Here is a 23769-nt window from a genome sequence, read left to right as displayed (position 1 = left end):
AGTGCGTTTCTTATTTTAGAAAACAGTGCATTTTTTTAAGGTTAGGAGGCAAGTGTGCACCCATGATGTGGGTGCATTAACTCAGACAGCTGATGCTAGCCAGTTCACGCTTCAAATGTCAGTTCATACCAGTTCATTCACTAAATATTTATCTAAAGAAATCAAAGGTATATTGGTGTGCTTAGTTCGTGTTACACAGGTGTATAAGGATTACAATTTGAATTGTCATTACGTGACCTAACATAGAAGGAGATAGAAAAACTTGTTTGATAAAGAGCTTGCAAGGTAGTCAGAGGCTTTAGCTAGTTAAACTGAGGGAAGATTAAGGAGTGTTGTTGGACTCTGCAGCACTAATATGCCTGGAGAAAAAGCATGCTTTTGAGCACGTGTCTGTCTTGCGACGCACTGTGATGCAGAGGGTAGAGGAGATCGAAGAAAATCTGGAGCTTCAGCTGAAGGACAGAGCAGTCTACTTTGAATATTTTCTCTGGCTTTGGATGAGAGCTGCGATGTTCTTGCATTCATACTCGTCTTGTTACACAAAATAACTGCAGTCACTAAAATCACATTCATGTATGTGAACATTCATTCCCAGTGATGAAGTACAAAAAAATCCAGGTACAGATCCTCTATCACTGATGATCACTCTTAGCTGTTCTTTGCAAATCCACTTTGGATATTTAGCCAGATTTCGATGCACTTTCCAAGCCAGACTGGATTTCTTTGAACAAGTTAAATGTACTGAAAAAAATCAAAAGCGGTTTTTGCTTTTTGTATCAAGTTCATATCTTTAACATACCGCAAAACACATTTCAAGTGTTTCTGAAGATCAACATGTTAAAAATAGAAAGGGTTCAGAATACTGACGTAATGATTGTTTTTATTTTTATTATTACTCCTACAGGAGTATTTGCTGTTTGATCGACACCATAATGCAGTATATTATATAAACATTATTTAAAATATTTACAGAAACTGCTGACTATTCTGATAAGCAGTAGCAGCTAATCAAAATATGTACTGTCTTTTACAATGGGACATAATTAATATTGAGCAAAATTATGTTTAAGTTATTGTTAATTTGGCCATTCAACACCATTCAGGTTCCTCATACGGCCACTCGTAAAAATTAATTGGCCACCCCGGCTTATCTCCTTCACTTGCAGAAATGATAGTCAGTAAATTTGGAGCCTACTCTCTGTCACCATGGTAACAGCTCTAAATTCATCTCTTTTGAAACAGTTCATGAACCCCACTTAGGGAAACCTTGCTTTATGACAATGCCTTTCTAACTTTGATTACATCTTCTTGAACCCTCAACTATGCAGGCTCTAGATATAATAATTACCAACCAGTGGAAAAAGTCCATTCTGCACCACAGCTATTTATTTCTTATCTTCCTCTGCTCAGCAATTTAATATTATCTTTTTAGGAGACAAAGATGGGTGAAAATGTGATCTATATATCATAACATATCATATGTCTTAAGGATATTTTATCCCTCCCTTGATGAAATAAAATGCATGTTAAGTTGTCTGTCGAGAACATCAGTAAAATGTCACATCAGGGAACAGTCTACTATGAATCAGCAAGTGTCATTGCTTAAATTTTTGTTCTAGTATTCAGGCATGTTATGAAAAGGGTTAGTATTATCTGTAAAGGTGACATGGTGGTTCAGTGTTTACTACTGCTCTGTGGGTCTTAGAGGAATAAAATTTCAATGCCCTGTATGTGTGCAAAATATGGCAGTATGGACAATAAAGTTGACTTTGACTAGCCTCAACTATATGGAAAATAAATGATTAAAGTACATTAAGAGAAATAGAATAAGAGAAACATCAATGATAAAAACAATTTAGGGGAATGACATTGACAATGATGAGAAAAATAAAATTATATAAATATATGTACAGAGAGAGAGAGAGATAGAGAGAGAGAGAGTTTAATTCATTAATTTGGTTGATACATTTTGGTTCAAACTAATTTTCAGGTAATTGTGACTAAATTCCAGGAAAATTCATTCATTCATTCATTTTCATATCAATTTTTTTTCTATGTGGACCACTGTGATTAATTCATTAACTCTTTAGCCTGTTCAATTTTCATTGTAATAACAAAATTGATTTTGAATTGGATTATATGTAAATAATAATTATAAGGGTTTAATCTTTTACCATAATGGTTAATAAACACCCAGTACCCTAGCAATATTCATGAATATATGGAAAGGAACTCAGGGAAGGAACTCACAGCCAGGTAGAGTGCAGCATAAACGCTGAGGGCCGCCTCTTTGGATGGGAAGGTTTTGCGGGCGCGCAGGATGTCATCCTGGTTTCCCGTGCAGGCCTCCTGGTGGCTGATGTAACGCAGGGCTTGCTGACAACCCAGAGCTGTGTAGTTTGGCTTGCAGACTGTCAGGAAATATGGTGCCAGGTTTCCTGTTACTACCTGGCCTGCATTGACAAATATGTCAACAGTGAAGAGACCAAAGGTATAGACTCCTGTGGAGAAAATATGAAGGGGAAAGTTAATATTGTCTTTTGACTGTTAAAGTTAGTATTGACTGTGAGTGAACCGTTATAGTGCTTGGGAATAGAGCCTTCTCCCACCTGGAGACCCAAACAAGCACAGTAAAAAAGACACTGTCTTTTGATAACCCAAGTCCATTTCAAGAAATTTGTTTTTGGTGCACCTTAAAATTATAAGCGCGCTAATCACACTGACATCTCGAAATTATGTGGGCTGCTTCTCTTTATACTTGACAGGGGCTGTTTAAAGATGTCACATATCTAAGGGTGGCAAGTTGACAATGTGGCAACCATCCTCTTTTGTCTCCATTAAATTATAACACTATGTCTGCATGCAAGGACGTTTACATGCATTTTGGGACTTTCAGACTTCAAATAAACATAGGATAAAGAGATACAAATTATAAACACTAATGAGTATTTGATGGGTGGTCACAATTTGTCTCTGTTGCTTGGTCGAAAATCGAGTGACACTTAAACTCAACCAGATTAGCTGATAAATACACTTATTCACCTCGACAAATAGAAAATGAAGGATTTAATATAATGTTAAAATGCTCCTGTAAACTGTCTTTGTCTCCCTAATATTTGATTTGAAATGATTGAAGTTGGAATACTACCATACTAGTGGCCTGCTAGTCCTCCCTGCAGTCACAAACACAACACACAGCTTCCCAAAAATGCACAGTTTGTGAAAAGGTCATCTAGGTGCCAAATCGCTATTAAACAATGTAGTCAGGCTTCACATCGCCCTGATTGAGGGCCTTTAACAGAAATAATTGCTTCCCTCCTACAAGAACCGAGCCTCTGTCACACTGAATTACCCAACAGGGGTTTAGTCAGACACTCACAGAAACAGTATCTGACAGAGGTTTGCAGTACACCACAAACACACACACATACATCCACAACGCACTATGTTTTCAAGTAACTCTGCTAATCTTAGCCCTGCTTTGTCAAGAACATTCATGGAAACCAGCAGTGGGTCGTCTCAGCTGTTGAGCAAGGCACCTTTTCCTTCTGCTGTTTTCAAAAGCTGATGCTCCTCATCCTTACATGTACAGCGCTGCAACACAGGCCCTCTAATGCTGATGGGCCCATTCCTTAATAACCATCAAACTGATCGTGTTGAAGATTGTGTTATTCACTTACAACAGTGTCTCATCGTTCCCATTCTGTCCCTCCTTTCCACAGAAAAACAGTAAAATGTGGGTGTTTTGTAGGTGACTGCCACTCGCCAGTTAGCCAGCCAGTCCCCCACACCCACACTATTCCTGGCTGGCTTTGGAAACAGAGAGAGGGATGACTGAAATTGCTTATTAGGGCATAAAATTCCAGTTTGTTGGGTTGAAAAAATGCCATGATATGCTGTAGAGACAACTTCAGCTTTGTATCATTTGTACCACATCTACGTTGCACCGGCATTCCAAAGAATTGTCCTTAACACATACATATGTAAACAAAAAAATGGAATTATCAGCTTAATAAAATGACCAATTTACAAGGAAGAGTTCTTTTTTTCTTTTTTTTTTTTTTTTTTTACATGCCTGTGAAAAACCTCTGAGTTTTGTGGAACACCATGTGCACATGAAATAAATGTGAAGTTCAGGGAGGCAAAGATTTGTCTCATTGGATTTTCTCTCGGGCTCCACAGTGAACCTACAAAGTTCAAACTGTGTTTATGATTTAAAGGCACATACATGATTTTCCTTGCCGTTGTGCTACAGAGTGATGCACATAGGCTTTCATCTGGCGCCAGCATCTTGACAATGCTGCAGTGTGATGCACCACCATGTCAGTCTTATAGTTATCACGGCTTCCCAGGCTCCCCCTCACACAGAGACCTAAGGATACCAACGGGGCTGAATAGGAAGGAAGGTGCATTCATATTCTTACGACACATATTCATTTGAAGAAAATGAAATTTGCAGCACACAAGGAGAATCATATTTCACATATACTTCACAAAGCCTTGAGAATTATTCAGCGTATAAAACCAAGGACGTCATTTGACAATTGAATCTTTTATTTACCCCAAAGATTGTACATTCAGCTTGTATCTTAAAGATTGTTTGCTTGCTTCAAAAAACTGAGCTATTTACTTCAGCTGTAAACTATTTTGGTGAACTAATTTATATTTTACTTTTAAATACAACCTTAAAAGTCCAGATTTGATTGATATTTATATTCATCTATCCATCTTCTCCTGCTTTTCTTGGACTCTGGGTCACGGGGGATGGTGGAGCCTATCCCAGCTGTCATCGGGTGAGAGGCGGGGTACACCCTGGACTGATCGCCAGTCAATCGGAATATAGACAAACAACCATTCACAAGCACTCATCATTCTGAGATTTTTTTTTTTTTCAATTAACCTGCATGTTCTGGGACTGTAGGAGGAAACCGGAGAACCCAAAGGAAACCCATGCAGACACGGGGGAAACATACAAACTCTGCACAGAAAGGTCCCTTGGTCGGAATCCTTCGTGCTGTGAGGCTGAAGCGCTAACCACTGCACCACCATGCTGCATATTTGTATTTATATATATGTACCGAGGGTCATGGGGAAGCTGGAGCCTAGCCATAGCAGTCACAAATATGGTTCTACAGCTGCACCATTGTGGAAACAATCATTCTACCTTTGGAATTCAGACTGCTGATATCCCTCGCCTGTAGGCATCATTACAGCAATTATGCTTCCAGTATTGATGTGAATGAATGATCATAATGTTCCTCTGCACTAGAAACAAAGAGAAAAGTGGAAAGAAGATAGCCACCTACTGAAACCAAGGAATCGACCTTCTACTTCAGTGGAGTTAACAAGATGTAGCCCACAGTGAATGCTATTCTTTCAATCTCCATCTTTCAATGGATACTAAAAAAGAAAATGGTATTTCCAGTATTCGGGAAAGACTCGAATTTCAATTTTGTTGTCTCAAAAGCATTTGATACTGGAACCAAGAAATATAAATTGAGTATCAGAAAGTGTCACAAATTACAAATTTTGTCTAATTGGACCAAATTGCAGGCCATTTTGTTTCATACTGTTATGCGTTAATATGCAAAACAAAGAGAGGCGTGAAGCTGCTTCAGGCTTTCTGCGTTATAATCTTGTTGTTTTACTTTTTTATATCAAAAAGTGGTTCAGAACCAGGCCACATATTTTAAAAATATATTGTGACGTCAATGATATGTTTTGCATGTCAACAGTGAAGATTCTCAATCTTTAGAATCGTGGCATTTATTTACAAATCTTATCAGGGCAACTGAATTTGGCCTTGGAAAACGTTTCCAAGGGCAAACATTGTTGCCGTTATAAGATTTGTAAGAAAATACCAACACCTCTAACGTTTATGTTTCTGGTTTCTCTGAATCAGATTGAAGCATGCCTTGAATTGAAAAATGTTGCTGCAGTTGCAAAATACAAATACCCACTGCAATAATGGCACTAAAGAAGAAACAAATGAGGTGAAGTTGATTACCATTTTCAAGAGAGCTGACAGCGCCGACCAACCTTCAGAGGGAGGTCGACTCCCTGATTCCGTGGCGATTGGGCAAAGCGATTGGGCAAAGCTGCATTCACCAGCCACAAACGCGTCATCAACATCAGCTTGGAGACTAGGTTCAGACTGATGAAGGTGCATGTCATAGAATAGTGTTGCTGAATGCTGTGAGGAGGAAGAGGAAGATGGACTATATATACATATATTTTTTATTTAGATTCTGGATATAAGCGAGGATAAGGTAAGATAGGTTACAATAAGAGACTATACCCCACAATGGGGAAATTCAATTGTCTCAGCAGCAAGACAGTGTTGAAAAAATCTGCAAATAGTAATTATAGTCAGATATGGATACAAATGAACAGGACTATGTACTATATAAACAACAAAAAAAATCAAAATGTATATAAAAAAGGGCTGCTTTAGTTTCCAACTGGTCAGGGTATAGGAATGTTATTAAGATGATTTTAAGAACTTATAAGAAAGAACAAATAAATTATCAAATCAAACTACAGCCTAACTTTGGACAAATTACTATTTTGTATGACAAAAATGTTTTTTGCAACCATTTTTTGTCACAAAAAAGGTTTTAAAATCATTTAACAGACAGCATGAAACTACTCAAAAATCAGTACGCTTTTTGAGCTGCTTATTTTTCAAAGACTATGGCTGGACTACTTGAACTTCCATATCTGGGACGGGCTGGGACTAATAACAGTGGATTCGGACTTTTTCAACCTCACCTCAACCAGCCCACAGGTACTCCACCAGCTGCTGTTGTGTTGATGTGCATGGGAAGTAACCAGCCCATAATGCTACTTATAAGCATAATGGAGGGTTACTGGAACACTACCGCAGAGCTATTTTAGGAGCTTGAAAGCACTCACTCAGTCACATCAAACCCCTTATTGAATGAATAACAGTGGATGAAATAACATAAAAGTGTATGATAAGTATATGATTACATGCTTATACCGACATATATATCAGGTCTGATTTCGACTGCATCATTTCATGTCCTTTGTCAAGTAGTGATGACAACTTTAGCTATGCCTTTTTACCCCATCCTTCAGTGAACACATTGCTAATGGGCACTTCAGCTGTCTATGATGACAAAAGGGAAATCACTGCTCCTTTGCTCCCCCAGGCCAAAATGAATTCTTGGTAGGCCACAGAACTAATAGTATCTTGATATCTTTTCTCATGCTTGAAAAAAAAAAAATGGAACATTTAAAGCACAGGGTAAGCCAACACCACACAAAAGCTCAAACCCTAAACTGACAAAGGTCCAAACAAATGTTGATTCCATCCCAAGAATGTAATAGAGGAAAATGCTATATTAATTGAAAAACTGAAAAATGGAAAATAAGGAGTATTTCCAAATGGTAAGGCATGGCATCGTTTTGAATATTTATGCAACATGGTCCAAGTGATTTCAGTGACGGTGTTGTGTATGAACTTCTTGAACCAAAAGTTCAATGAGCAAAGTCTTGAACAACAACATAGCAGACACACAGCTAAAACTGTGTATGAGTGCCATGACCCTGGGCTCTGTGCTAAATTTAATCTACCCCAAACAGCATGTTCCTGTGAGTCATTATGTAAAGGAACACTGGCCCTGAGAGAGAGGAGAGGAGCTGCAACTCCAGCAAATGCAAATGTTAGCATCATGCAAGCGAAAGTGCAAAGCACGCATGACTACACTCAGACACACAAACACATTCAGATACACATACACATGGGACATACGTCATTTGCAAACACTGACACGCTCTGGCATTAGCAATGAGAGGCAAGAACAGAAGTGGTTCCTCTGCCTCTATAGGACAGCAATGCATGTTGGATGAGAAATAAGATGGTCCAGATGCTGCTCATCAGCACCAGCATGTCTTCATGATTTGGATTCCCAAAGATGGGGTCAGGCCTCCCCTCAAGCATTGAAAGATACATTTTAATTTTTTAAAGTAACCTATGATTAGAATATCATAAAAGTAAAGTATTTATTGATTTATTTTTTGCTTTTCCAGAAAATTCAATGATAATGATGTTTTCTATGGTCTAATTCTTCTGCAGAAGTCCATGAATTATGCAACACAGTAAATTCTATTCTATATGTCAGACCAATGCTTAACACCTATACTATAAACTGCACTGGGGTAATACATTTAGAATTGGACTGTATTTGAAAACAGTTTGAATACAGATTACAGTTTTATTATCATTATAGGAGCATGTATTTTTTATAGGAGTCTGCATTTTTTTTGTTTTTGTTGTTTGTGTGTGTGTTTGTGTGTGTGTGTGTGTGTGTGTGTGTGTGTGTGTGTGTGTGTGTGTGTGTGTGTGTGTGTGTGTGTGTGTGTGCGTGGGGAAGGGGGGATACTAAAAAGTTATTAAGATAAAAAACACAGCAGGTCTGTTCTTTCTCCTAAGGCAAATTTTATTGTCGACGTTGCTGCAGAATGTTAAGCCAATCGCGTGATGAAGAAATTCTATAACTTCTTCCTTACAGGTGTAAAATATAAATATTGCTAAAGTATTACATCAACAGATATTGTTTTCCTAAATAATTTAAATCCGATGTATTTATTTTCTGTGTCTAAAGTATTTATACAAGACAGATGAAGGTCTTTGTGACATACTGCTTTTGTCAACAGGTGTATGTACAAACCAAATCTTCCTCCTGAAACTTCCCTATGTTTCTTTCAATTCCTGTCTGCCCAATTCTCTACATGACATGCTACTGCCTGCAGTAATGTCACAGACAGTTGTCCAAGTTAAAGGGTCAGTCCATAGTTTCCAGCAGTGACACCCATCGGTTTACAGACCTTGGATCAAAGCGACAGCTCAGAGTTGGATGAACAAACCTCTCATGATGGCAACCATATGAAGGATCCGCTCAGTTTGGGATTGCCGTTGAGGTCAACCATGACATTCAGATGTTCATTTGCCTCATCCTAATGACTATTTGCCAAGCAGCTAGATATTTTCCACTTGAAACAAAACATCCAGTTAAATTAGAAAGGTAGACAAATTCATAAAATAAAGAAACTTGGTTCAGATACTAAATTGGTGACATTTTCAAGGATAACCTGAGTAAATCCGGAGAGAAAGTTCGAGCAACAGTTTATCGGGTAATGATATACTGTTTTAAGATATGATCTATGTTGGGGAAAAAAAAAAAGTTTTTGGAAGTCAATGAGAGGAATGCTCTCAATCACGAGACTTGCATTCCTTCCTCAACAGGTACAATTGGACTAATACCTGCTGATCTCCAACGAACAAATCCCTGCTTGACAATTCAACTCAATCTCAGATCGAAGTGCGAGACAAAAAAACAGCAGCAAGAGACTGAAAGTGATACAGTAAGAGTGACTTATGGGGAAGCTCGTTACACCTAAAACCCTCTTCAATTGCATCTTGAAACGTTATAAAAACAATTAACCTTTGTGAATGGAAATAGTGATAGAAAGATTTTAATTCTTTTCATTTTTTTCAGAAGTATTATCCCTCAGAAAGGTAAGCTTGATAACCTGTGGCTAATTCAAGCAGATTTGGACTGATGATGTTTCTCAATGCTTAGCAGAGATCGACACACAATCAAATTAATATTCCTGAATATTGTATTTAAATTTGTTTTTTGTAATGAAAATAAATGACCTGATCTGTGAAACATAAAGTGTCATTGTACATAGTCTTTAGTACAATAATAAATCTATAAAAAAACAAATGAATATGAATAAAAAACGTTTACATTAATCTCTCCATATCAAATGTAACAATATACATACTTGCACCCACAGATGATTTTTGAGCAATATACACTGAATTAACATTTGTTTAGTTTTGCGGATTTTTTGTTTTCTTAGCTTTATTTCTTTATTTTTCTGATGTACACTTTTAAATACTTTTGTATTCTTTCAAATGAGTGGCTTCAAAGGATGGCTTTGAGTTTATCTGTTAGTGAGTGAGAAGGAAGGAACTTATTTCAGGGCAGGCTTGAGTCAAAACAAAGGTTCATTACGGGGAGGTGATGCACCAAGTTGCACATTGATAAACATCATGATGCGATAAAGAAGGAAGAAAGGAGAGAAAATTCTATTTTGAATATTTTAAAAAGGGGACGCTCACCAGACCTTAACAGAGTATCTCCCTGCAGCCCAGCTGAGTCACTCCTGGACTCCCTGTGCTAAAAACCCTGCCAAAAGTCATTATGAATCACCATGGTAATATACGTGGGCAGACACGCTGTATGTAATAGGATCGTGTATGTTAAATAGTACTTTGTAAAGCAGGATAACGGCCGTCACTAATGTAGGTGTAAAGAGGCGCTGACGGCTCGCCACAGAGCCATTAGTTGATGCCAAAATGAAGCAAATGCTACAGTTCTTATGCAGCTTGCTTCAGCTTCAGTGAGCTGTAAGAATTGTATTTAAGTGCAGAGGCACTTTTCTGCACCCTTCTCAATAACATTAAAAAGACAACAGCATGCAGGGTGCTGCAGGCCCTTGCACTTAAAATAAGTGCCACAAATGGGAAGTGTGCTCTATGCCATCAGCAAGTTCTGTTCTATCACTGTTGATATTTTTCATTCTGTTATGAAAACATAATGCTGATGATCCAAGCCATTTGATACAGGGGGAGCGGAAACTCTAGCTTGGTTTTATACAGGTGAACAGCGTCAACACATTAACATCATAAAAAAAAAAAGCATTTTCCTTCATAAAATTAAAGGGTGAGATCACCAATATATAGACAGCCTTTCAAAGTGCTAAATTTGACTTACGCAGCAAAAGAGGCTGGTACTAAATTAGCTCGGGCGGAAGAGGAGATGAACGAGAAGTCTATTTGGTTATTTCAAGTCAATCTATTCCTGAATTCCTCAATTGCATTTTTAGTAGCACAATTGCCACAATTTAATTCAGTCCCTTCAACAGCATCTTTATTTGTTACTGGGGCTTAGATTTTTGTTGAAATGAATTTAGTGACTTGAATGTCTTCTGGAGTAAAAAAGTCAGACCTATTTTTTAAAAAAAGGACAAAAAACTATTGTGCCGAATCATTAATACTTTCTATGGTGAAATATTCAGAACAATAAAACTTATATATATTTCAATTATCATTTTTAAATTATGAGGTATCACACTATCCCCAGTAATATGAAAAAATAAGTAAAAAACATGACCCTTGCCACACACTCTCAAAGAAAATCCCAACCTCAAACACAGATGCATTTATAAGTAATTATAAATTTTGTCTTAGGCAGGGATTTTTCAACTTTTCACACCTTAACCCCCCAAAATAAAAGAGGTTCGCAGAGGTTCGCAGATTTCAGGTCCCCATTCAGCTATTTGATGCTGGTTATAGAACTCTTTCTAAAGGTTTTCATAATTTTATTTTTTGATTAGAAAATAAACTGCAAAATCAATAATAAATTAAAAGGATAATTATCAAATTTCAATGTACATTATATCCATTGCTACCAAACAAATGATAATGTAATTTTGAGCTAATGTTGGAAGTACATTCTTGAACTTTATCATTAGAAAACTTTATTTGTTTTTGCTCTGTGAAGTGGCCACCTTCTTGCTCTTCATCTAGCCAAGAAGTCTGGAAGCCAAATCAGCAGAGAATAGTTAGTAAAGTGGGACTAGATTAAACTGTCAAAATCCATTTCATCACAATGAAAGGAAACATGGCAGACTGGGTACAATATTTTCATTCAAAAAAGTAATTATGTGCATAGATGTTGTTGCATTATAATATTAAATCATGATTTAGCAGTGAAAGGAAATTATCTGACGATGATAGAACATGCACAACTGAACCAACAACCTAAGTTACAGCACATGAACTGTCATATTTTTCTATGAAATTCTATATCAAGAAGTGATTCTAATGACAAAATTGTTTATACAACAGTGAGAGCCGCAGTTAAAAAAATAGCTACATGCAGCGAAAAATAGAGCTCATGTGAACTATGACCAAAACCGCAACAAAAAAATACTACCTGTGTATCCTTCCTAAACTTCACAAAAAGTAAGTAATATACCTGAATCAAAGCATTAAACGTCATTATCTCTTATCCATCATGATTATTAATGAGTGTATGGTCAGGTTGCCTCACCTGACAGTTCAAAAGAGCTTGTATGTAATTGTAATGTATGAAATCCCATCTTATGCCCTTGGATGTGTAAGGATAAAAAGATTATATGTTATAGATTGTATTCTGATTAGTTTTATTTGCTCCAGTAAAAACCCTCTAAATAGGTCTGAGTTTGCACCAACTTGGCTCCTGAGGACCAGCTTGGATATCTCCAAATCTGATCAACATGAATCCTTTTTAAGTAAAATGTTTTATCAAAATAGCCACCTTTTTTACTAATTTTCCTTATTGTTGACTTAATTTTGTGGGGCAAAGTACCAAGTCATGATCAAAAGTCTGGACATGTTTCAAAAGGTGCAAGTACATGTTACGGGGGAAGAATCAGATCGTTTTTCAAAATAAGATATCTATCACAATGGTAATCAAGGAAATGGAAAAATCTTACTGTGCAGCCAAGAACCAACCAAACCCCAGCGGTTGGCGGCCTCTGAGATAAAATAGAGCATCACTGTTAAGAAAAATGAACAAACGATTCCAATATACCCATAAACATGCCTCAGGTCAGATGGACCAAACCAAGATAACGCACAGGCAGAAGAAACTTTCATCAGCCTCACATTCATCTATAAGACCAAGTTTACGCTGAGATGTACTGTAACAGTGACCCTTCATCTCTGCTGAACATTGTAAGTATGATTGTTCATAACGATGTCTCATTGTTAGGTCTAGCAAACCATTCAAACTGGTGACAATTTGACTTGACAAAGCAGGAAAAGCATTGATATATTTTAGCAATATTACTGCAAGCTAATGATAGTGTCCAAACTAAATCTTTGGCAATGTTCACCTTTGCCCACTGACATGGTTTCACGATAGAAAGAATCATTTGCCGATATGACAATTTATTCATTGGGTTTTGTATCCTTGGTATTTCAAAAGGGGTAATTAAAATGTCAGAGATTAATCTGCCAGGTGACTCATTCAAAAGCACAGTGAGTTTGCATGCTGGTTGATATCTGAATATGTCCCGAAAGAATAAAACTGTTAAGGGAACAAATCCTTTCTAGAATGCATGTGTCCTCTTCCTTGGGTGGTGGTATTTTGATTGTGGTCCTCTATCACAGTAAGAAATTGGATGACACAGGGGAAGGTGTTCGGCTGAAGCCATTTACCATACCCTTCGTGGGGAGATGATAAGTTCAACCAAAAGTCCCCATACAGTCTTTAAAAGTGACACAAATTAACACTAAGACATAAGCCTTTTTTAGTTCATCTGTGTGTCATGTATGATAACCAATTCAAATGGGTCTCTGAAGGATAAAAGTAATGAGAGAGCTGTTAACATTAATGAGTAGTGTGAATGGCATGCTGGAAGTGTGAATGCTAGGCTAAACCCAGCCTACCAAGAGGATTCCCCCTGAGGGATCGAGGTAATAATCCTCTTCCACGGTGTTATCTCCCGTTCTCACAGAAACATGAGAGGAGACGGTGAGAATGTGCGCCTGTATGTGTGTTTTATATGAGGACAGTCTGGGGCAGGGGTTACCGAAGTGAGGGTCACAACATAATTCAGAGTAATCAAATACAGTTTATGGGACTATGAAAAAATCTGATTTGTAATCTACTGCCTTAGTTGTTCTCACTTTTTTACCCCCACCAAACGCTTAGCATTGAAAATAAATAAATCAATAAATGGCAAGACATGCCCCCCCACCCCCAAATCAGGACAAAATACAAAAATGGCACCTTTGTTTTGGTACTGTCACCCACAGACAAATCCAGGTCTAAATCTTTATACACTGTGTGCACAAATATTAGGCAAGTGATTAATTTGACCATATTGTCATTTTATCCATAATTTCCAACTCCAAGCTGTATAAACTTGAATGCTTATTGGATTTAATGCATATCATGTGATGTGTATTTGTGTAATGAGGGATGATGTGGGCACAGAGATGAAGATGCTAAGGCTCTCTTGTGGAGTGACCGGGATGAATAGGATCAAGAATGAGTCTATCAGAGAAACAGCACATGTTAGATGCTTTGGAGAGAAGGTCAGAGCAGCCAGACTGAGATGGTTCTGTCATGTACAGAGGAGGGATAGAGAATATATTGGTAGACGGTTGCTGGAATTGGAGCTGCCAGGCAAGAGGTCTCTGGGAAGACCAAAGAGAAGATTCATGGACGTAGTGAGAGAGGATATGAAGGTAGCTGGTGAAGAGAATAGGGTTAGATGAAGAGGGTTTATTCCCTGTGGCGACCACTCAAGGGAAAAGCCGAAAGGAGAAGAAGAAGAAGAAGAAGAAGAAGAAGAAGAAGAAGAAGAAGAAGAAGAAGAAGAAGAAGAAGAAGAAGAAGAAGAAGAAGAAGAAGAAGAAGAAGAAGAAGAAGAAGAAGAAGAAGAAGAAGAAAAGAAGAAGAAGAAGAAGAAGAAGAAGAAGAAGAAGAAGAAGAAGAAGAAGAAGAAGAGAAGAAGAAGAAGAAGAAGAAGAAGAAGAAGAAGAAGAAGAGGCATGTTGTGGCCTAAGGAGATCAACACCTTATATCAAGGTGTGCATAATTATTAGTCAGATTCTTCTCCTCAGGAAAAATGGGCCAAAAAAGAGACTGAACAGTCTGAAAAGTACAAAGCAAACATTGCACAAATTCTTTCAGAGGGATGCAGCACTCTTGAAATATCTAAGACAGGGATGTCAAACTCATTTTGGTCCAGGGGCCACCTGCAGCCAAGGGGGGCGGACCAGTAAAATCATTACTTAGACACCCTAAACAGAAAATCTTGCCACTAATCTCAGAAAATTTGCCACTAGAATTTATTAGAAAATTGATTGGTAGCATGTATAAGAGGAGGTATAATGTTTACAAGGCTAATGGTGGCTATTCTGGTTATTAAATCAATATTTTTAATTTTGCCTGTTTTTTGTATAAAAATGATGCATGTGAGAAAAAAACATACGGGTCGCATAACACAAAGATTTGATTTCAGGCAGGGGGCCACAAAATATTGTTCTGAGGGCCACAATTGGCCTGCGGGCTGCGATCATGGGTCTGAGACCCATGATCTGAGATATTGGGGCATGATCACAGAGCCTTCAAATGTTTTGTTGCAAATAGTCAACAGGGTTGCAAGAAATGTGTCAAGAAGAGATGCAAATTACCGCAAAAGATTTGAGAAGAATCAAACATGAAGCTACCAGGAATTATCCTCCAGTGCTGCCATATTCACCAATTGTAACCTACCTGGACTGTCAAGAAGCATGAGGTGTTCAGTTCGCAGACACATGGCCAAGGTAAGAAAGGCTGAAACTCAATCACCTCTGAACAAGACACATAAGTTGAAACGTCAAGAATGGGCCAAGAAATATCTGGTGACAGGTTTTCAAAGGTTTTGTGGGCTGATGAGATGAGTGACTCTCGGGCACACCACTCCACTTCGACTGGGACGCAAGCAAGGTGAAGGTGGGGTTCTGAAATGGGCAGGTATTATTAGAGATGAGCGAGTTGGACCTTTTTGGGTCGAAAATGAACTCAAACTCTCAGACCTACAGCCAATTTTTAGAAGACACTTTCTACAAGCAGTGGTACAGGAAAACGTCTGCATCTTTCAAGACTTCGATTTTTATGCAAGAAAACATTCTATTACATGTATCAAAGTACTCCACTGCTTGGCTGGGGGCAACCAACTATTGTCCCGTGGGCGCAAATGGCCCGTGGGCCATGAGTTTGTGACCCCTGCACAGGGAGAACCGGGAATCAAACTAAGAATGTTTGGTTCCAAAGACTATTGCTCTTACTTCTGCACTACTCTGTAAGAAAGCCAAAACTTCACTTTTACCAAAACGTTCAAGTTTGAGTGTTAATATTTGGGATTGACCAAGAGCACTGTAGTTGTACAATAACATTAATTCTGAAAAATACAACTTGCCTTATAATTGTGCACGCAGTGTACTATCGGAGGCCCGTGACAATGAATGAAATAAATAAATACATACATAAATTATTGATTTTTTTTTTTAACTCACTCTCACCATCAGTTAATTTGAAAAACAGGACCTAAACAATTGACTTGTGACTTACCTAAGAAGCGAAAGGTCCTGCGCACCAGTGGATTGAGGTAGCAGCAGTCCCCTGTGGCCACTGTCTTCTCTGACCGGTCAAACTCTTTTGATGTGTACTGGACCAAAAACAGAGCTGTCTCTGTTATCGTGATCTGGTAGCAATGACGGTGAGTCACAAAACAGAAAGAGGAGAAACAAATCAGACCATCTTCAATTCTGTGGTGGGGATGTGGCTGTTGGTAATGTGTGATGTAAGGGGTTTACCGGCAGCTAGGACTGAGATATGCTATGGTATAGATAGAATGGTGTATGTGATTAATATAAATGTGCATTAATACTTAACATTGAAAAAATGTACATACTTTACACACTATCATCTAGTAAAAACATACAGAGAATAGGGTTAAATGGAGAAAGTTGATTCGCTGTGGCGACCCCTGAAGGGAAGAGCCGAAAGAAGACGAAGAAGATCTGGTAAAATATTTTTGGAATTTAAGCAGATGCAAGAATTGCAAAAGGTAACTCAGTTAACCTTTAATATGTACAATATTACCTTGGTCAAAATAGCAAAGAAACATCAGAATTTATCCAGAAACTAGCAGAAATGTAAAAAAACACTAACTACAAATGAAACCCTCCTTTTCAACAAAAACCAATGTCCCCCTTGGGATCAATAAAGTATTCTGATTCTCATTAAAAATGATGGATGGATGGATGGATGTATAATACTAATTATACATGTTGGGTAAAAACTACTGTCATTACATTTCTTACATTTGGTACAAAAGATGCTTCTCTGTCTACATTTAACATATGAATGCATGAACCATTTCAAGGGTCATTTCAGGTCACAAGACTTCAGCTTCTTTGTTTTGGAGGGTGTGACAGGAAAGGTTTGACGACCACTGGTCTGGAAATGCTGTATACATGTAATCTGTTCTGCTCTATTTGGTCTTGATGACCCAGGTTCTTCGCCAGATCTATTTCCAGCCATTTATCTTTGTCTCATATTAATACAAAAAACTTACAACTATTAATCTCATTAATCAGATTGCATTGAATATATTCTGTGTGCATGAAGGACCCTGGTTTGATTACGACCAGGGGACCTTTGTGTGTGGAGTTTCTTTCCTCCCACAACCCAAAAACATACAAGTTAATTGGAAAAATTGCGTCCCAAGTGAATGGTGGTTTGTCTATAAATGTGGCCCTGTGATTGACTGGCAACCCGATGACAGCTGGAATAGGCTCCAGCACCCCCATGACGCTGTGCAGGATAAGTGGAAGAAGATCTATGGATGGTTGGATATTCTGTATGCAATTTAAAAATCTCCGTAACTTGCAATTAAATAGTTTACACAACAGCTGGATTTATGCACGGGCTGCTGAGAGCATATATGGTTTGTAATTCTGTTTGTACTTGCAACAGCAGCCCCGCGGACAAACTTGAAACTAAACGAAAACCTATTAGCTGATGGGAGCAGTGAGTGAAAAACCATTTGTCTGTTCTATCTTTATTCCATTTCAGTGCAAAACAGAGAAAGAGACTGAGGCGGTGAATCAACAAATTATAATGAAGAGTCTTACTTCGTTCTTCTCCTTTGCCTCTAATGCTCTAATGGTAATTAAATATAGCGACTTAAAATAGCGACCAAAAAAGTATGGAATTCTTCATGAATATTCAGACAGAAATGCAAATTATTCCATTGACAGGCATTTTGAGGTCCACCCAAGTCTCTAAGGGCACTGTCCTGTTTTAACGCATATGCAAATGTAAAGATAGTTGCTGTCAAACAAGTGGAAGACAAACAAAAACCTTTCAGAATGTATTTGAACAAAATGTCTTCTCCTATTATTGATAATTATTGATGAATGTATCTATCACGTCAAGGTAAATTATTACTCATTCAGGGTTTCCTATACTAAAATGAAAGATATGCATGAATGATTTATTTCCATATTTTTAAAATTAATGTATTTCTATCTCTAATTTAAGAGATGCAGGAGCACTTCTAGTTTAACCATATTTCACCGCATAGCCGTTTTGGGGTCCAAGAGCTTTTCTTTTTTTGACCAACCAGACACCAGAAGCTATGTCCTCCAAACAATTATTGAGCAGACAGCTGACCTTTCCTGAAACTCTGCTGGAAAAGGCATATATGTGAACGGTTCAGGATAGCAAAAGAGCAAACGTTCAAAAGGCCCCAAAACCTTGTGGAGTACATCCACTGATCAAAAGCTCTACATAGTGTTACACAGTAGACTGATCCTAGGAAAGGACTGCAATATCCCGCGGTCCAAAACAGTCCTACATCATGCTTAACGTGTAAATGTTAGTTTTTAATGAGGAGTAGAAGTGTCTTTGTGCACTTTGTGTCCACTAGTGGTTGCCAAACTTTTTTTTCTTTCATTTTTACACTGTTGCTTTAATGCGAAGCCTTGTGAGAAATGTTACTGCTCCTGCAACAGTCCACGTCTTTTTGATGCACAAAGCGATATTTGGCATTATTGTTACTGTTATTGTATAGATCAACGCTGAAGGATAGTTAAAACTATGCTTATGAGCAAGGCGGCTGACAGATATGCTCAATTTGAAAGCTATAGTCTTTTTGTTCTCTATTACAATGTGGATTATGATATGATGATATTGTTTATGCAGTTGTTGTTGTTAATGATAATGATAATGCTGATGATAATAATAATAATACTAATAATAATGATAATAATACTTATAATATATATTATGTATTATATATTGTATATTATGTATTATTATTACTAGTCCAAGATAACCATTACCTCAGTACTAAAAAGTCAACAAAGGAAGTATTCAGCAAAGGAGTCCGGATGCCTACTAATTAGAGTTATCCATTTGTAAATATTGAACAAACCAATTGGTCGAACCAGGTCTGGGACTCTGGTTTTAGTCATTTAAGATGAACTGGGATCAGCTGACCAACCGGCCCATATCTGCTGGCAGAACCACCATCTCTTGCTATTCAGTGAACTGGCTCATTTGATTCCCTAGCTGTCACTCCAATTTATTTCTTTTTTTTTGCATTTTTGGTGAACTTACACTCCTGTCTTTACTGCATCGCAGTTTACAGTCCACCTCAACCTCAATTCCTCCATCTCATACCGTGCCAGACTTAATCAATGTCACTTCCCTTGTCACTGATGTGCTGCTCTGTTCTATAACCCATGGGGTTCTTTGCTTCTGCTCTCCCCGTCTGAGCCTTTCTATGTAGGCGCTGAGCAGTGCTTGGTAGTCAATAAAGGTTTCATTTCTGACTGGTGTTCTTCTTACTGAAATAAAGTTGACTTTAGAAATCACATGAACTGAAGTAGGGGCAACATCATATTACTAGGCACTTTGACCAGCAGGTAATTAATTGATTGCTTTAACATGACCACAGTGCCTGTCAGTTGATTGTGATAAACTCCAAACCAATATAGTAGCGGCACAAAAGTATGTGCTGTACTAATCACATACACATACTACACACACACACACACACACACACACACACACACATACAGATTTGAACTTAGATCAGAAACAGAGACCCTGAGCTTGATTATTAAAACAATAACATGTGCTAAGTGTTCAAGTACGGTAGTCTCACCAAATCAGCGAAAAGTAAAGACTCATGGATAGTGATGACAAATCCTGGCAGCCGAGCAGTTGTTTCTGTCTTGCGCTTAGACAAGCACATATGGGCAGACTCAACATGCACCAAGACCAGAGGCTTTCAATAGGACGTTATAAACACTTCTGGTTGGTTGTCCCCTATCCTTAGTCCAAAGTTGTAGTTTCAACCGATTTTATACTCTACACTACGGGATTCATCTAACCATGAGGTTTTTTTCCTAGTTGGCAACAACCCCAAGATCTTGCATTGTTTTGACGTTTCCATCCTGTCAACAGATAATACAGTGCCTGTTGAGATGTGGAAGTAACTATGCTAATGGGCGCTGATGGTGAGTGTAGCTGAATCGTTAATGTCGGTTTGCATTTTAGAACTATTCAGATGCAAAGAAAGCTGCTTTTCATATACTTAAACAATAAATACATGTATATGGCAGTCAAAAAATGGAAAATAAATGGAATGCACTGATTTTGTGGGTCTTTTTATTTCACTGGCTTTCTCTGGAAAAATTACAGGGGCTATGAAGGGACTATGCTAGCCATAATACAGTAAGTCACACAGCAATTGCTGGTTTTGCAACCAAATCGTTCTTGCTTGCTCAGTCTTATCTCTGTCTCGACACAGTCAGGTCCCTGTCTGAGTTTATTTGTTCTTCACTACAACACAAATGCTACAACAGAAGGCAACAATAGAAACATTAAAATAGGGGGTTGGGAAACTGAAGTTTGCTTTTTAAAGTCAATCTATGATGAAGTAAATCAAGTATTGAAAAAAAAACAGCAAAACTATCAGTCACATGCGCTCCATCCAATTGGAATAACAATGAATGATTTTCTCTTTCTCCCTCTGCCTCTATTCCAATCCTCCCAAATATACACACTGCAGAAATATGCCGTAATGAGTATGAGCAGTACGGTACATGTAAACATCGTTTGAATAGATGCCCTGCAAAAAAAGAAGAAAAAATAAATGTATTTCAAAAAAGGAACAAAATTCATATAAGACAATGCCTTTGACAATCACAACATTTTCTTGCTCAATTCATTGTCAGAAGAAGTTCCTTGACTTACTTATGTTACAGAAAACTTCACATATGTTGTGCGCTGAAAGTACCTTGAAAGACTTCCAGTTGATATACGATAGCAGCTATAGTGTATAAGGAGAAACCCCAATATCAGGGCGAACAGCAGGGAGGCTATAAAAGCAGTCATACGTTGACCTTTGATTTTGTTGGGCAAGCATCTGTACGGGATTCCATTCACAATGAGCCACAAGCACATGCAAAATCCTCGTCGCCCTCTCTTTTGAAGACAAGCTCACTAAGAACCCCTAGGCCTCAACAGAGCCCTCAGCACACAGAATGTAGGTCACAGTTTGACATAAACGGTCCGACCATGCAAATCTCAACATTCACGCTTCTAAAAAAAGTCGACTGAACCATGGCTGATACAACAACACAGCTGAGCTCGCAGAGTTTGTGTCAAATTGAGTATGACATAAATCTGCAAATAATGGCTGAATTCCAGTATGATTTGCAATTTGCCCTCTGATGTAAAGTGTCAGTGGCATAACATGCCGCAGATGTCTTAAATTGAAAGCTGTTACTTCTGAGTAGTGTACTGATAGAAGTACCCCGTTGGAAAAAGACATGGACAAGGTGAAATTAAAAACTTGGAGGGTGTTGACTTTCTATTAAGACTTAATTAACCACAGAGCACATTAAAGCAACAAATAGACAACAGCGTTCAAATTGTTGGAGAAACTAAAACCTAAGGTTGTCAGTTGCCAGAAAGCACCAGTGGAAGGATACATAAACAATTTACCCCTGCAAAAGCACATCAAACAGAATTTGTATTTGCATGTAGTTTTGCAATGAAATAAAATTGGCAGAGTGCTTGGTATGCTGGTACATGGAATAACTCCATTGTCCGTGATTCCACATGCATTAGCCAAATGTTCTTACGATTCAATGGCAAATAAAAAACATATTGACAAATGCAAAGTGAATACAGCAAACATGAAGCACTGTATAAACAAAAAGTTAATGGGGTAAATTCTAAAAGATAATGACAACAACGAAAAAAAGGAGGTACGTGTTGTGATTTCCAATTCCTTGTTTGTTGAACCTTAGCCTGTTAAATCACCTGTGCAAAAACAAACATTCTTAGGTCAAGGGTCACCGTTTTGCAGGTCATGGATGTTAATCCTTTTTCTAACTTCAGCATTTCAAATCTCATGAAACTGAAGGGAACACATAATCCAAAATGTACTTGGGTTCTGGCTGTGATGTCAGTCACTTTTAATTCCCATAATTAAACACAGCAAGCACCACTGTTAGCTTCAAAATCAATGGCTTGTGTATTTATTTGTGCGGTCCCCTCTGAATTAACCCCATGTTAACTGGCTACTTAAACAGCTGACCGTTTATACTTTTTTTCCGGATGATGTGTTGATAGGTAGAATGCTTAAAAAGCTTATCAATGGGTCTTCAGTCTGTTCTGGAACAGAAAAAAACAGTCTGCGGTTAGCTGGTTTATTATTATTGCGTATTGTGATGGTTAGGTATTTTGAGTGTTTAAAATGGTTGGATGGTTGAATATCTGTCTTAAAAATATTTGCGAAAAAATTATCCATGCAGAAAAGATTTTTATTCATTGTATATATGCATTTAATGTCTTTGCATTATACCTAGGCAGAATGGCACTAAACGATGCCCATTGAACTTCTTCATCATGCCGTTACATAACTCTTTTTCTAGGACCAAGTCAAATTGCCCGTTGTTATGCTATTCTTGGTTTAGGTTGTAACTGTTTGAACTTCAACTTCAAGCCTGTTATGTACTTAAACATGTTTACAGAATAACTGGAACTGCTCTAGTACTTTGAAATTTTAAGGACATGTAATCAGCCTGTACAACAGGAAATAAAGACAGGGGGTCCCTGTACTGGATGTGTCAGGATTAATCTGTGCTTAATCCTGACACATTAAGCACACATTTACACACACTTTATACATTACTAAATATACATTATAGCGTGTGTACAGTGAACAAAGACTTATGTAGGTCACAGTAGTCAAGATTGCTATGCTGCATATATTATAATAGGTCTCATACAGGCTATTGGGACATAGAAGTGTCTTTTTCCAGAGTATTACAATTAAATAAGCATGTTTGCTCAGGTGCAATTAATACTGTATGTGTTATGATGTGATGTGAGTAAAAAACAATACTAATTGAAATAAATATGTGGAAAAAAACCTCTTGATATATATATATGTGCAGCCTAACCAAATAACATTAATTTTGGCAGAGTTAATCTGTTCTGTTGATTATAAAAGAACACTTATATAATAGGTTCTTTTTATCTTCTGGCAAGATATTCATAAGCTAGAGAACACCCATGCTTAGAACAATGTGTCTGCAAACTAAGATATAGACCTACATTCGTGATCAACGAGAATGTCTTTCTGCTTATAACTTATCATCTACACTGTGCTACCAGGTTTAGAGAGGAAGCTGCATGAAGGTCAAAACTGATGTTTTTCTTCATAAATATAATGGATAAATGAGTCTCTGGAAAGGTTTGATCAAACAACCACTATCTGTTTCTTCTGAACTGCACCATGCAACTGAATATGCCACTCACGCGCAAAACCAAGTATGTTCCACAAGCAATGGTTAGTAATACCTCTGGTGTGGTTATCATCTTGTAGTGCAGTTATGTACTGTTATGATTTTGGAACCAAAAACAGCACTGGGTATTCATTATGTTTTGTTTTTTTTTGTATGATTATGGGGCCACAATGGTCATTGTACAGGGCATACAATGGGATGCAATGAATGTACAGGCAATTCTTGGCAACAGAGAACTTAACAGTTTCAAAACATCGTTTACTGTCGGCGTAGGTCAGAAACGTACAGAAAATCGC

General features: G+C 37.8%; 1 protein-coding gene across 2 annotated transcripts in view; it reads right to left on the bottom strand.

Moving 5' to 3' along the window:
- The window catches only part of LOC147226255 (phospholipid phosphatase-related protein type 5-like), a 120737-nt gene that overhangs the window by 48648 nt on the left and 48320 nt on the right, over nucleotides 1-23769 (bottom strand). For both annotated transcript variants that reach the window (XM_086160824.1, XM_086160825.1), the window contains exons 4-5: nucleotides 16209-16341; nucleotides 2251-2501 (exon numbers count right to left, since the gene is read on the bottom strand). In XM_086160824.1, coding sequence (XP_086016950.1) covers nucleotides 2251-2501; nucleotides 16209-16341 — 384 coding nt within the window. The remainder of the gene's footprint in view (nucleotides 1-2250; nucleotides 2502-16208; nucleotides 16342-23769) is intronic.

Source organism: Fistularia commersonii, chromosome 15 (genome assembly GCF_037954325.1).
Source record: "Fistularia commersonii isolate RoL2024-O1a breed Wild chromosome 15, RoL_Fcom_v1.0, whole genome shotgun sequence".
Classification (NCBI taxonomy): Eukaryota; Metazoa; Chordata; class Actinopteri; order Syngnathiformes; family Fistulariidae; genus Fistularia; species Fistularia commersonii.
Note: the sequence above shows the minus strand (reverse complement) of the source record. Positions and strands in the feature narration are given on the sequence as shown.